The sequence below is a fragment of the Oryctolagus cuniculus genome, chromosome 18, assembly GCF_051225735.1.
Source record: "Oryctolagus cuniculus isolate XC-2025 breed Fujian yellow rabbit chromosome 18, ASM5122573v1, whole genome shotgun sequence".
Lineage (NCBI taxonomy): Eukaryota > Metazoa > Chordata > Mammalia > Lagomorpha > Leporidae > Oryctolagus > Oryctolagus cuniculus.
Window position 1 is genome coordinate 4,780,172 of NC_142884.1, and position 15,073 is coordinate 4,795,244.

At 60.0% G+C, this 15,073-nt stretch overlaps 1 protein-coding gene across 1 annotated transcript; it reads right to left on the reverse strand.

Moving 5' to 3' along the window:
• Window positions 1-2,444: 2,444 nt before the first annotated feature.
• Window positions 2,445-14,856, reverse strand: CACNG6 (calcium voltage-gated channel auxiliary subunit gamma 6). The gene is made up of 4 exons (XM_002723346.5): window positions 13,763-14,856; window positions 10,189-10,263; window positions 9,171-9,308; window positions 2,445-3,045 (listed from the first exon to the last, which is right to left on the reverse strand). The coding sequence occupies exons 1-4, from the start codon at window positions 14,073-14,075 to the stop codon at window positions 2,807-2,809; spliced, it is 765 nt and encodes a 254-aa protein (XP_002723392.1). The 5' UTR covers window positions 14,076-14,856; the 3' UTR covers window positions 2,445-2,806.
• Window positions 14,857-15,073: the final 217 nt, after the last annotated feature.

Genomic DNA, 15,073 nt, shown 5'->3' on the forward strand with positions numbered 1-15,073 from the left:
CAGCGCTCCCACGGTAACCCTGCGGCCGCTCTCAATCCAGCTCCTGACCCTTGCCAGAGACTTTCCGGACCTGTTCTGGAAGGAGGGGAGCCCATCTGGACCCAGCCCAGGGCTAAGCACAAAGGGATGAGGAGGAAGTTACACCCCTGGACTGGAGACCCGGGGTGCAGCCCCAGCTCACCAAGAAAGGGTCGCCCCACACTTCCTGGATGGCAGAGCTGTCTCCTCGGTGAGGGAGCCTCTTCCAGCCCCGCACTGGGGACTGGTGTTGTGGCATGGTGGGTTCAGCCCTGCTTGGCATGACACCGGCATCTCATATCGGATTCTCCACTTCTGATCCAGCTCCCTGCTAATGCGCCTGGGAGGCCAGCAGAAGATGGCCCAAGTGCTCGGGCCCCTGCACCCAAGTGGGAGATCCAGACGGAGTTCCATGGTCCTGGCTTTGGTGACACCCAACTTCTGGCCATTGGTGCGCCTTTGGGAGAGTGAACCAGCAGATGGAAGATCTCTTTATCACTCTGTCTTTCAAATAAATCTTTCAAACATGTTAGAATATTTATATAATAGGACATGAACACATTTGGAAAATAATGTACATACTTATTGTAGTATTAACCTGACATGTGTGATGCATCGTGCAGGCACATGGGGCCCGACTTACCACGATTCAATCCATGATTTCTCCACGTTTTACTGCCCTGTGAAACTGAGTCAGCACACTCCACACCCGATTTCGAGGGTGACTCTTTCCCAGGGGTTGTGCCCTGGGTCGCTGGGCAGGGGCAGAGGACACAGCTCCAGGTCTCCCCAGCGGTCCTGTGGGGAGCAACTCGGGCTGTACCTGGGCCCCCAGGGGACAGGTGTTCCAGTTCACCCGAGTTCACTGGGACCCAACTCCGTGACAAGTTAAAGAGCTTCTGCAATTGCCTTTATAATTAAGTGCAGAAGCATTACTGATCCAAGGATACACAGTGTCATTTAGACAGGAGGGGCAAGTTAGAAGGAGCTATCACTGGGCTCAGTGACTACAGCCAACAGTAGGGAACAGCTGAGAATCCCTGAGACATTGTATCTATGTTCAGTGTCACCACACACACACACAAAAACTTGTGAGACCATGGCTATGCTAATGAGCTTGCTTTATTACTCTGCAACGTACACCTGTTTCAAACATAATGTCAAACCCCTTAAATATATCTGCTATCTGTCAATTACACCTCAATAAAGCTGGAAAAAAATAACAGCAGACAGTTTATTTCAGAAAAAAAAATAACACAGGATTTCTCAACTTGGAACTCCTGCCATTTGGGACCAGCTAATTCTCCATTGCTGGATGGCCCTGTACAGGGTGGGGTGCCAGCAGCACCCTTGGTGGGCCAGAGAAGTCTCCTGACAGTGCCCAGTCCCCAGTGTCCATCACTGACCGAAGTGGGGGGCAGAGGCGGGTGGGGGTGAGGAGGAGGCAGGGTGAGGGCCCAGGTGAGGGAGGACACAGGTGACCCAGGAGAAGAGCTGGGTTCTGGGGGCCCTCGGTCCCAGGACACCCCCAGCCACACCATCTGCCTTCCCAACCCACCCTGTTCTGTCCTGTTGTATCATTTCAGGAAGGAGACGACTCATGGAGGGCGTGGGGCAAGGTGGTTAAGCTGTCCTCCGGGACCCCTGCTTACTCGGGGTGTGTGGGTTTGAGTCCTGCTCCCCGCTAACGCACACCCTGCGAGGCCACAGGCTCTGGGCTGAGCGGGAGGCTCCCACACTGCCCCGCGGTTGGTCGAGGGCATGGGTGCCGCCAGCCTGGGTTCCGATCCTGCCTTCTACACCGCACGCCTGAGAAGGTCACTTCACTTCCCTGATCCTTGGTGCTGGGCCTGTCCTCCACCTTAGCGACTGGGGGACCCCACGCAAGGGCGGCTCCCACTGGTTCTGTGGGTTTGCGACAGGGAACAGATTCACACTGTCCAACGGCTGCTTCCCTCATGAACCTCAAAACCTGTCTGGCTTCTCACTGTGACCCAATTGCAGCGCTGTCTGTAGGCGGCTGCCACAGATGCACCCCACTTCCGGGTTTTGCGACCCAGGCACTGGTGCTGGCTCAGCCCAGGGAGCCCAAAATGTTGGAGGCTGAAGTCCAAGATGGTCTGGGCCGGGCTTGCTCCGCCCCAGGACTGTGCAGAGTCTCATCGCTGTCCCCTGCATACAAAGACTGCGGTGACACCGGGGCCGCCCCGAGAAAGGACGGGGCTCCAGCCCCAACATGGGAACTTGCACAGGCAGCCGTATCCGAGCCCGGCCCAGTGCCGGGTTGTCTGCCCTCCGTGGGGCCTCCCTCTGCTGGTCCCGGTCGATGGACGAGAAGCCCGTGGTGGGCTCTGGAGTAGACACGGGGCCTTTCTCTCTGCCTGAGGACGCAAACCCCATCACAGACGTACCCCACATCACAGCGGTTCCGTTTCCAAACCTTTAATTCCCAAATCAGATCACAGTTCCGTCAGATCTGGATTCTGAACCCTGAGGTGCAGGGTGGCGAATCCAGGCCTGGAAACCCAAGGGGGGCTCCCCACTCCCCTCCCGAGACCCCGGACCTCATCCCCCGCCCCCACCCCCATCACCCACGTCAGGTCCCCACCGGCCTTCCCTGGGGACCCTCGTTTGCAAAAAGCCTCAGCCCCTCCCACGCGCAAGCCACTCCAATCCAGCCACAGAGGAAAGCCACGGTCACAGAGGAAAGAGGAGAACATGGGTGGGTCCCCGAAGGGAGGGTCACAGGAGGAAGAGGAGGCCTCGAGGAAGCAGGCCGCTGGCTCTTCTAGGTGGCCCCCGGCCCCCGCTTCACACAGAGGGAGCCCCAGGACTGGGCGGGCAGGGTGAGCAGCAGGAAGCAGACGCCCGCCAGCAGCAGGATGAGGCCGGCGCCCAGGCCGCAGCCCAGGGACCACGAGTACTCGAAGGCCAGCGGTGGGTCCGCAGGGGGCTCGGGGCCGGCCCCCTGGAGCAGGGCGCGCACGGAATGGCGGAACACCTCCAGGCTCACCAGCAGCAGCAGGCCTGCGGAGAGAGAGAGGGGCAGCCGGGCTCAGGGTCTCCCCTCCCTGCCACCACGGAGCCGGCGAGGTCCCCTGCCGCTTGCACCCCTGCATCCATTGGTGGGTGCACCCACACCTCAGGAACCTGGCTGCGTCTCTTCCTAGCAGGTGCAGCCTGTGCACCCCTGTCCCAGGTCCCCCAAGGAACACAGAGGCTGGAGGGGGCCTCAGGGCAAGTCTTGGGGTGCAAAAGCACAGCTCTCTCACAACGGGCGTGTCTGGCATCACACACGGATTTCTACCTCATTCACACCCAAATACACTCATCGCTTAATTCCACCCTCACAAACTGAAGTCCTCTCGTATTTACATACTTAATACGGCTTACATACATAATGACAAGTTATCTAGTGATGACTGAAAGTATGAGGGGTGCCCGTGGGGGTGAGTCCCGGAGCCTAGAGTCCTCCATACCAAGGGACACCTGTGCTCACTAAACACCTCCTATGTCGCTGGTCACTCTGGGAGCAGGAGGTAAACTCAGAGCAAGACACAAACCCACAGAGAGGGGAGACGTGGGGTGGGGGCGGCCAGGGGCTGCAGGGAGGGGATGGGAAAGTGGAGCTGAGGAGGTACAGGGCCTCCCTTACCAGGCAGCTCCCTGCTCTGCACCTGGGAAAGCAGCAGCACGTGGCCCAAGGGCATGGGAGACCCGGATGGAGCTCCTGGCTGCAGCCTGGCCCAGCCCTGGCCCTTGTGGCCATTTGAGAGGTGGATGGAAGATCTCTCTCTCTCTCTCTCTCCCTCCCTCCCTCCCTCCCTCCCTCTCTGCATTCCAAATACATCACATACATCTTTAAAAAATAAAGACCGTGACAGTGGTAAACGTCACATTCGACGTATTTCCTCACAGCCTATTTTAAGAAAGTGAATCGGGAATCAAGAAACACACAGGCGTCCCCTGAAGAGTGAGGATCGCCAGGCAGAAAGAGGAGCAGCCAGGCGCAGTGCACGTTGGTTCTTAGAGAAAACGGCACAAGAGAAGGAGAGGAAGGAACAAGACAGCCACAGCCCTCCCCGTGGGGCTTCTGTTCCGTGGCAGGAGACGGATGATGGACACACAGACGGAAGCGGCTCACCACAGGGGTCGGTGAGCAGGGTCAGAGGCACGGCGCAGGCCAGCGCACACCAGTGACCAGGGGCCAGAGGAGCGGACCTGCCAGGCCCCCTCCCGTCCCCAGAACAAGCAGAAATGTTAACAAGATCGCTGTCATCTGAGAAACCTCGGGAGGGCAGAAAGGGTAAAGGGACTCGTAGCAGGGGCGGGGCCGCGCCTGCCGCACTCTGACTGATGCCGCCCCGTCCTCCTCTCGGACCCCGCAGCCCAGCCCCAACCTCAGCCCCGTTCCCCCGCCACCGCTGCCCTGAGAACCCAGCCTCCTAGACCCTGCGCTGTGGCTCAGACCACAGAACCGGCACCGGGAGGCGGCACCATGCACCCTCTGACCAGGGCGGGCTCTCGCGGTCTTGCAGCGCCCCGTCCTGACCCATTCACCAGGTCCTAACTGGGCTCCTGCTGCAAAGACAGGGCCCAGAGTGGCCACATCCCTCTGCGGAGGGTGCAGGATGGTCGCCAGGGAGATGCCTGGTCAGGAGACCAGATTCCAAGGTGGCCCCTTAACCAGGTTGCTGAGTTAGAGCGAGGGCGTGCGAGTGTGCCCGCAGGCAGCAGGGCCCTCAAAAGAACTGGAAGGGAGACAGGCCGGGGTGGGCAGGGGAGACCACGTGAGGCCTCAGGGACCCAAGCCACAGAGAGGCCTCAGAAGGAAGCGGCCCAGCCTCAGCCTCGGCCGGGACTTCAGGCTCCGGACCGTGAGGCCCTCGATTCTGTTCCGCACCATCTCCCAGCATTCATTATTGCAGCCTGAGCACAGGAATGCAGATGTGACGGGTAACTTTGGGTACTGACCAACGCTAAGAACAAAAATAAGACAAGGTAGGGGCCGGTGCTGTGGCATAGCAGGTCAAGCCACCACCTGTGGCACTGGCATCCCATGCGGGTGCCGGCTCACAATCCGGCTGCTCTGCTTCCGATCCAGCTCCCTGCTAATGCACTTGGTACAGCAGTGGAGGACGGCCCGAGTGCTTGGGCCCCTGCACCCACGTGGGAGACCCAGATGGGCTCCTGGGTCTGGACTGGCCCAGCTCTGACTGTTGTAGGCATCCAGCAGATGGAAGATCTTATTCTCTCTCTCTCTCTCTCTCTCTCTCTGATCCTGCATTTCAAATAAATAAATAAATCTTAAACAAATAAGACAAGGTAAGGGCCCAGCTGGCTATAAGGGAGAGAAAGAGAGAGAGAGGGAGGGAGGGAGGGAGAGGGGGAGAGAGAGGGAGGAGTGAGCGAGATAGAGAGAGACAGAGAAGAGGCAGAGACAGAGGAGTGAGCTCCAGAGAGAGAGAGACAGAGAGACAGAGAGGGGGAGAAAGAGCGAGACACAGAGAGAGATGACTTTTATCCACTGGCTCACTCCCCAAATGCCTGCAGCAGCCAGGGATGGACCAGGCCAAAGCCAGGAGCAGGAGCCAAGAGCTCCATCCGGGTCTCCCACGTGGGTGGCAGGGCCCCAAGGACTTGAGCACCGCCTGCTGCCTCCCAGGCACTTTAGCAGGAAGCTGGGTCAGAAGCAGAGCACCTGGGACTCCCTGGGACCAGCACCCACATAAAGGACGTGGGTGTCCCACGCTGCGGCTTCACCCCCTGTGCTGCAACACCCACCCAGAGGGCCTCCGGTAGACCAGGAGGTTGGAGCTGCTCCCTCTGACCGGTGACGGGCTGATAGCAGGAATCGGGCCACATGGGGAGATGGTGGGAGAACGTTCCAGACCCCGGAGGCAGCAGGGCGCAGAGCTCCGAGGGAGGCACGAGCTTGGAGCGTCTGGGCCCCAGCAAGGAGCCCCGCATGGCCCATGCGGACGGAGCCAGGTGGGGATTCACGGGCAGCAGCGGCCCCTGTGATCTGCTCTGCGGGCCTGGAGGAGGACGGGGGGGTGGGGTGCGCAGGCGGAGGCCAGGAGGCCACAGGAAAACGGGGTGGTGCCCTGAGGAGGTGGGGTCGCGTGGGAGGGGTAGAATCACATCCCAGGGCCTGTGGGTGGGCGTGGCTGACAGTGGGGGAGGGGCCGAAGAACCAAGGGCACTGTCTCATTTCTGGCCCAAGGCCTGAGTCAGAAACATAGGGCCTTGGGGCGGCGCAGAGGGTGCTGATGGCTCTGCGAGTCATGCGCCAGGAAAGCCCCATGCGGCCCTGGCATCTTAAATATTCCATGCCAGTTCTCCTGGTGGCCTACCCTGCCGCTGAGCTCATGGGGCGAACAGCAAAGTGGGTGGGGGGCAGCGTTTCCCTGACCCCTGACCTCCACCACACAGGAATCTTACCCAATGCCTCCGAAGCTCGCCGGCTCCCTGTGACACTGTGCGGCAGGTGCACCTGTCACGACCCCCACTCCACGGCGGAGCTGCAGCCACACCCGGTGCACCCGACTTCCTGGTGTCACTCACACAGGCCCTGCCTGCCCCCGAACCAGGAGGAGCAGCTGCCCCCACGACTGCTCCCAGGTCTTCAGGGGGCACCCGGTTCCTCCAAGCCTGAGGGCCAGCGGTCTGGATGAAACAGCGCCTGCCCAGGTGACCCTCCCTCCTAAGCCCATGCCTGACCTCTTCCCCCAGCTCGCTCTCATGACCTCTTCACGTTCCGCTTAGAGCACGCATCGTCCTAACATACGCTGGTCCACGTACTTACTGTCCACTCACCTAATTTCTCTCTCCCAAGAGAACCTGCTATTCGGGTGGTTGTTTCTTGGAGAGGAACAATCGCCTAACCTAAATGAGCCCCTTGATCTGGGAGACCCCAGGTCCCCAGCCTGGCCCCTGAAACCCAACACCACCGCAGCAATGGCCGCCTGGCATCCACCATCGCTTCCGTGCTCAAGACACTCAGAAACCACCGTGATGGCCACACTTTTGCGGCTCTCCCAGGAGTGACACAGGTGTGAGTTTGCTAATGACGCTGGCACCCAGTTCCTACCGTGCGTACACGCCCGAGAACAGGTGCCTGCGAAGGCTGACTTAGGTGTTACAGGGACGCTTGCTGGATGAACGGAGGGACACACAATGGATAGAGCAGGTGGAGGGTGGGGAGGGGAAGAGGGTAGCAGAGAAGACAAAAGGAAGACAGGAAGGGGATGCAACAGGGGAGGGAACCGGTGGATCATTGGAAAGACACATGAATGGACTTTTGGGTCAATGGGTTCACGAATGGGAGGAGATTTGAGCCCCAAACAGGGAAAATGTTTCGCCCAAATCACACAGCTCTTAAGGCATCGGACCCCAACCCGGATCTTCCAGATTCTCTGCCGAATCCCCTGGGCCATGCTCCAATCACACTGGTTTCCCTTCAGGGTCAAATCCACCGAGCTGGTGCTGAGATCCCCGGTGCCCCCGGCGCCGCGGAGAGGCCTCCTCCGACTGCCCCCAGGGAACCCCGTGTTGAACCCCGCACGCCCCAGAAGCCTCACTTCCTCCCCAGCCCTTCCTGAAGCTTGTAACTGGGACTTCCGGTGGCAGTCCTCTGCTCTCAGCCAGACCTGCGTCTTCCCGAGGGCACAGCCTTCCCTCCCTGCACACTCTGATGATGCTACATGCACACTGCCTGCATGTATGCACACGTGTGTGCAGTAATGGCTAACTGAACGAAAGGAAAAGGGGTGACTGGGTTTCTCCTCCTTCCAGGGCGACAACAGTAAGAATGTGCTCATCGCTGGTTTCCATTCAAGCCTGCTCCTGAATGCCCCGGCTGCACCTTGCATTCAAGGTCACACAGTGATTCAGGCACAGCCTGGGCCAGAACCCAGCCCAGCTGATTGCTAGCTCAGCATGTTCCCCACCACCCACGCCCTGAGCCTACCGAGATCCCACAGGAACAGAGCCCCCGAGTGCAGTGAAAGGAGGCATGTTTTGGAATAAGGAGACTTAGTTTCAGCTCCCATCTCCACCATCACTGGTTGTGACCACGAGTGATTCAATCTCACTTCTCTGAGCCTTGATTTTCTCATCTCCACAGTGAAGAGGAGTCGTCTACACCTAGTAAAGCTACTATACAGACTTGAGCTAGACTGGCATGGACTCAAGTTTTATCGCTGAGCGCCACTGTTCACAACTCCAAGAATGCAACACCTTTGCAGAGTCCAGGTCTGAATCCAAAAACACTGGAGACACTTCCTCTCCCAATCAGCGCGACACTTGGAACTCTCCGTCTCCGACCATGCTACAGCCCTGGGTCTTCCCTGGCATCCCAGCATGCAACAGTGCTTGGAGACTGTCCCCTACTTCCCAGCATGCAACAGTGCTTGGAGATCTGCCCCTGCGTCCCAGCATGCAACAGTGCTTGCAGACTCCAGGTCCAAATCCAAGAAAGTGTTGGATTCCCAATTCCCAGCCAACACCAGGGCTTAGAACGCTCCCATTTTAGAGACTCCCGTGGTCCTCAAGCTTCCTCCATCTCCTATCTTACAACAGTGCTTGGAGAGCCTGCCTTCCAGTAGCATGCAAGGATCCAGACCTAAAACTCTGTAAATCCTCCCATCTTCAGCCAGCAACAGAGCTTGGAAATTCTCCCATCTCTGACCCTCCTAGAATTCTTGGGCTTTCCCTACCTCCCAGGATTCAACAGTGCTTGGACAACACTCCTTCCAGCATGCAACAGGGCTTGGACATTCCTACCTCCCAGTGTGTAACAGTGCTGGGACATCTCTCTTCCCAGCATGCAATGATGCTTGGACATCCCACCTCCCAGCATGCAACAGTGCTTGGATGTCTCTCCTCCCAGCATGCAATGGTGCTTGGACATTCCTACCTCCCAGTGTGTAACAGTGCTGGGACATCTCTCTTCCCAGCATGCAATGGTGCTTGGATATCCCACCTCCCAGCATGCAACAGTGCTTGGATGTCTCTCCTCCCAGCATGCAATGGTGCTTGGACATTCCCACCTCCCAGCATGCAACAGTGCGTGGACGTCTCTCTTCCCAGCATGCAACGGTGCTGGGACATCCCACCTCGCATCATCCATTCGAGCTCTCAGCCCTCACCTGAGAGGCCAAAGCACACAGCTGCCACTCGGAGCAGGAACTCTGCACCTTTACTGAGCACCATGATGACAGAGAGGCACCCCAGGGCCATGACTGCCAGGCCCAGCACGGCTGTCACCGCAGCTGCCACGCTGACCTCTGTGAGGGCGGCAGGGGGAGAAGCGGAGCACGTGGGATGGAGGGAATGAAGGGCTCCTCTGCGGGGGGACGATTCCGGACGGGAGGGGAGCTCCCTACGCCATCCAGCCCGGGGCGTCCACGTCCACCGCTGCTGGAACTAAGGCTCAGGCAGGGCCGCAGAGCGAAGAGGGGCCAGGCAGGTTGGAGAGATACGGGAATGACTGACTGTGACTCGTCATCGGGCTCTAATTTATGTATGGAGCGGAGACACTAAGTCAGTGGGGCATACGCAAGGCCGTGCAAAGGTGGAGCCTTACGGGGCTGGGGTTCTCACTTCCCACCTGCAGATCCAGGCAGTCACTCCCTCAGCCCTCAGCTCCCTCCCCATAAAGTCGGGATCAAAATCTCTCTCCAGCATATAGGCATATAGGAGGTACGGGGCACCCACCGGCACCCAGCAGGTGTCTCCTGGGTGTGCACGAGGATTCTTTCGCTACCTCACAGGTGCACGGGGGCCTGCCTGGGCTCACATGGCACCAGGGCAGAAGAGAAGGGAGGGGCAGGGAAGGGAAGGGCCTCATAGCCCAGGCTCTGCCCTGGGTCATGGAATCCTGGCGGGGACACCAAGGCACGGGGAGCACAGAGACCCCGGTTTGCCTGTGGCGAGGGCGCATCCGTGAGATGCTCGCGTGCACAGACACAGACGGGGCTGTGGCTCGCCTGCAGTCGCACAGCACTGGGCACAGCCCCAGGGCACCAGGCTCTGGAGAACCACGCCCCCTGCTGCTGACCCTGTGCCACTGCTCCCCAGAGATGTGACTTCTGCAGAGGCCGATGCTCAGCCCATGTCCCTGGGAGGAGAGCCGGGACCCCACCCCTCCCCCACGGAGGTGCTCACCTTTCTTCGTGGTTCTCTGAAAGATACGGGCATTCTCTCCCGTGGTGAAGAATTTAAAATAGCTGCAGTTTGCTTCTGTGGGGGACAGAGAGAGGGAGGGAGGGAGGCCGTGACGAGTGGCATTCTGGGAAAGCTCAGGGCTGGACCCTGAATGAGGCTCACGGGAGCCTAAAAAGGAGACATTGGAAACACTCAGACACGGGTGCCACCTGCCCCCACGCCCATCTGGGAGCCGGGATCCAGCTCCCAGCTCTGAGGTCCAGATCTGTGGCTGCCCGAACGCCTGAAAAACGAGACGGTGATCTCTTCCCAGCAGCTGAGGGCCCGCTGGGATCAGACAGGACACTCGCTTTATTCAGCAGAGGACACGCAGACACCGGAGACTGAGGGCTGCGTGCTGGGAACAGCTCCCTCTCGGGAGGGAGCCCCGTCTGCAATTCATAAAGGGCTGGCAGGACGACAGCACTGACCCCGTGCGAAGTGGGCACAGGACATGAATGGCGATGCAGAGAGCAGGTGCCAAAGGCACGCGCCGGAGCCAGCGGGGAGGGGCTGCCCCTGCCCAGGGAGGCTGGCAGAAGGGGCGGCAGATGAGAGGGAACCGCCGAGACTGGGAACTGGAACTAGCCGAAGTGGGAAGCTCTCGCACTCGCTCAGGGAGAGGCAGCACATTCACAGCCATCGCGTAGCATTTCAGCCCATGATGGCCACACACGTGCGCGCCTGGGCCAGAAAACTGTATTTCCCAGGGGCCGCTGCTGTGGTGTAGCGGGTACAACCGCCACCTGTGACACCGGCATCTCATATGGGCGTTGGTTCAAGTCCCGGCTGCTCCGCCTCCTATCCAGCTCTCTGCTAATGCACCTGGGAAAGCAGTAGATGATGGCCCAAGTGCTTGGGCCCCTGCGCCCATGTGGGAGACCTGGATGAAGCTCCTGGCTCCAGCCTGGTCCCAACCCCAGCCACTGCCACCATTTGGGGAGTGAATCTGTGGATGGAAGGCACCCCCCCCCATAACTCTGCCTTTCAAATAAATAAATCAATCTTTCAAAAACCATATGCACATAAACTAACACTATATCTTATCCAAGTCACAATACACATCCACATTTGTCTAACAGATTAAAGAGCTGAGTTAAAAATTAAAAAAAAAATAACAAAACAAAGCACAAGATTTTGCTGTATAACCTGAGGATTCAACTAGGTATACTTAACCCCAAGAAACCTCAAGCTCCATTCCAAAAAGGGCTCTTTCTAAGCTGGGTTTTACAGCCAGAAGTTCCCGCAGAAGCCACCAAGTCTGAGCCACCCTCTGACTCTACACAGGGGGAAACTGAGGCACAGCACTGGAGAAGGCAGGCAGAGGGCAGGGGCAATGGAAGCCGGGGAGGGGCGTGCAGCCTGTGGAGGAGCCAAAGGACATCCCCACGCAGAAGCGGAACAGGAAGGCAGAGGACACAGGCACAGTTGCTGGCGCGGGGGGGCGGGGAAGGTGCAGGGGGCAGCTGTGAGGCTGCAGGGGATCTCAGAGTCAGAGGGGACGCAGGGTCCACGCCCGCCCCGCCCCGGAACAAGGCGGCTGCCTGGCATCCCTCGCCAGCTGCTAATTGCTTAGGACATCCTGCATCTTGGCACCAAAGGATGTGGCATCCCCCTGCAGAAGCCCAAAGGTGGGCATCGCCCTGGGCAGCCGAGGGGTGGTCTTTGGACCCTGAAGTGGGACTGGGAGGTGGCCTCAGGAGGTTGGGATGGGCTGGGGGGTGCAGAGGTGAGGGCTCAGCAAGGAGGCTATGGTCCTTTGTGACAGCCCAAGGGATGAAAGGACCATGGTGCAGGAAAGAGGTGATATGGGGTGTCAGCAGGGCACAGCGAGAGGGTCAGGGTCAGAGAAACACTCTGGGCGTTTCGAGGGGACTGGGAGAGGAAATGAGCGCTGCTCCACAGGCACCAGGTCCGTCCTGGGATGCCGGGAGCTGTCTGTGCACGGCTTCGTGGGGTAGACTGTGTACGTGGGGGAGAGGTAGGGACTATTCCCTGGGCGGATGTCAGGGTGGTCTCTCTCCCCAGGGCTCACGGGATGGAGATGCAGGCAGCCTCCACAGGGGCACAGGTGGTCCCTGGGCACGGGCACAGGGCACACAGCCGTCTCGGGAGTGCAGGCTGTCGGGGTGAGTACAGCTTGAGAGCACCAGCTGGGTCTGGGGACACAGCCAAGCTTTCTCTAGGGAAACACACTGGTGCATGGACACCACACACCGCTCGGGGATGTGGGTACAGGCTGAGCTGGGGCACAGGCTGAGCTGGAAAATGGGTTGTAACTGGGGCACAGATTGTAACTAGGGGTACAGGCTGAGCTGGGGCACAGGTTGTAACTGGGGCACAGGCTACAGCTGGGGCACAGGTTGTAGCTAGGGGCACAGGCTGAGCTAGGGACACAGGTTGTAACTAGGGACACAGGCTGAGCTAGGGACACAGGTTGTAGCTAGGGGCACATGCTGAGCTGGGGTACAGGTTATAGCTGGAGCATAAGCTGAGCTGGGGTACACGCTGTAACTGCAGACAAGCTGTAAGGCACAGGTTCTCTCGGGGTCTACCTCTCCCTCTGCAGGCTCTCAGGAAGTTGAGTTGCTCCTTGTAGGGTGCCAGTGCTGTCCTCGGGGCTCAAGCTAGCTGAGGCACAGGTTATAACTAGGGCACAGGTTGTAGTTGGGGCACAGGTTGTAACTAGGGGCACACGCTGAGCTGGGGAAGAGGTTGTAACTAGGGTACAGGCTGATCTGGGGCACAGGTTATACCTGGGGCACAGGTTGTAGTAGGGGCACAGGCTATAGCTGGGGCACATGCTGAGCTGAGGTGCAGGGTATAGCTGGGGCACAGGCTGTAACTAGGGCACAGGCTGAGCTGGGGCACAGGTTGTAACTAGGGGCACACACTGAGCTGGGGAAGAGATTGTAACTAGGGGCACAGGCTGAGCCGGGGTATAGGTTGTAGTTGGGGCACAGGCTATAGCTGGGGCACAGGCTGAGCTGAGGTACAGGTTGTAGTTGGGGCACATGTTGTAACTAGGGGCACACACTGAGCTGGGAGCACAAGTTGTAACTAGGGGCACAGGTTGAGCTAGGGCACAGGTTGTAGTTGGGGCACAGGCTGAGCTGGGGTACAGGTTATAGCTGGTGCACAGGTTCAGCTAGGAGCACAGGTTGTAACTAGGGGTACAGGCTGAGCTGGGGTACAGGTCATAGCTGGGGCACAGGCTGACCTGAGGTACAGGTTATAACTGGGGCACAGGCTGAGCTGGGGAAGAGGTTGTAACTAGGGTACAGGCTGAGCTGGGGTACAGGTTGTAGTTGGGGCACAGACTATAGCTGGGGTACAGGCTGAGCTGGGGTATGCGCTGTAACCGCAAACAAGCTGTGAAGCACAGGTTCTCTCGGGGTTGGCAAGAGTCACACACTCTGGGAAGTCTCTGTCTACCTCTCCCTCTGCAGGCTCTGGGAGCTGACTCGCTCCTTGGAGCACAGGCTCCTTGTAGGGTGCCAGTGCTGTCCTCGGGCCCCCCACCCTGGACGCTCACCTCCGGGCAGCTCCGCGGGGCCACAGGTCTCTCTGTCTGTGGGCACGTCGGCCTGCCACAGTCTCTTGGTGCACACCTTCCAGAGCCCCAGGTGGGCAGCCTCACAGACGGCACTGCCGTTGGCCTTGTAGGTGTTGAGCTCCACCCAGAATTCGGTGCCCACGGCCAGCACGGCCAGCGTGGCGCCCACGGCGGCCAGCAGCAGCACCAGCTTGACCTTGCCCTCACGCTCCGGCGTCAGCCCGGGCCTCCGCTGCCCCCGAGCCCGCCGACGCCGGCCCTGCTCCTGCATGAAGAAGTTGGACCACATCATCGTCCTTCCGGGATGGGCCGGGGCGCAGCACGGCTTCCAGGGAGGCAGAGCCGAGGCGGGCAGCCCGAGCCCAGCCGCAGGGCTTGCAGGGAGTGGGTGGGGCTGGGTTTCCTTTCTTAGGATGCAGAAAGGCCCCAGACCTGGCTGGAACCTCAAACAGAGGGGTCGAGGCGGCTTCTGGGGCTTGGAGAAGAAAAACCCGATCCCATAGACTGGAGAACTGGAGGCTGGAGGCTTGAGCCACAGCTGGGTGGGCTGACCCAGAGCACGTGGCCAGCGCCCCACCAGGCTCAGAGCTTGGGGCACGCGGGAAGAGCAGCGAGGGCTCCCTGTGTGACTGGAGACATGTGGCCAGGCTCGGGGTCTGGGTCCCTTCGGGCTGGGAGAAGCAGGAACTAGGGTCCCCAGGGCCGGTGGGCTTTCTTCTGGGCGTCAAGAGGCAGCGGCAGCGCCAGCACCCACAGACGGGGGACAGGCTGGGGACCCGCGGGCACTCAGGCAAAGGGGACAGGGGCCATGCACGGAGAGGCCAGCAGATGTCCACCGCGGCTGCCGGCCGTGGCTGCGGGACGGAGGGGAGTCCCGCAAAGGCAGCTGAGGTCCTCAGGAGGCCGCACAGGACAGCTGAGGCCCGGAAGGGGGTGTCAGTCCCCTCCGACCCCCCGCCCCCGGGCCTCCCACCCGGGTATCCCTGGCCCGGGGCCCCCGCGCTGTCCTGCCTGGGCGCCGCGCCGCCTGCGACCCGTCCGGCTCCGCCCGGCCCCGCCGCCTCGCCGCGCCCGGCGCCCGCCCACCCTCGGCCCGGGCTATTTCGGGCGCGCCCCGTAAATAACACCCACACCTGTCGCCCGGCGCCGGTTGCCATAGGGATCCCGGGTATTTTAAGGGGACGAGCGGGGAGGAGGGGCCGGAGCCCGAGGGACTTCAATTTCCTTAAGGGGCGAGCACTCTAGACCCCTTCCCAGCCACAGGAGTTGGGCCAGGGCGGTGAGCCTGGA

Bases quoted from the DNA above. Each gene is read 5' to 3' on its own strand.
- CACNG6 (XM_002723346.5), bottom strand. From the start codon at position 14,075: ATGATGTGGTCCAACTTCTTCATGCAGGAGCAGGGCCGGCGTCGGCGG. The intron at 10,264-13,762 runs GTGAGCGTCCAG...TGTCCCCCACAG, and splicing joins CCCCGCGGAGCTGCCCGGAG to AAGCAAACTGCAGCTATTTT. The intron at 3,046-9,170 runs GTGAGGGCTGAG...CTCTCTCCGCAG, and splicing joins TGTGTGCTTTGGCCTCTCAG to GCCTGCTGCTGCTGGTGAGC.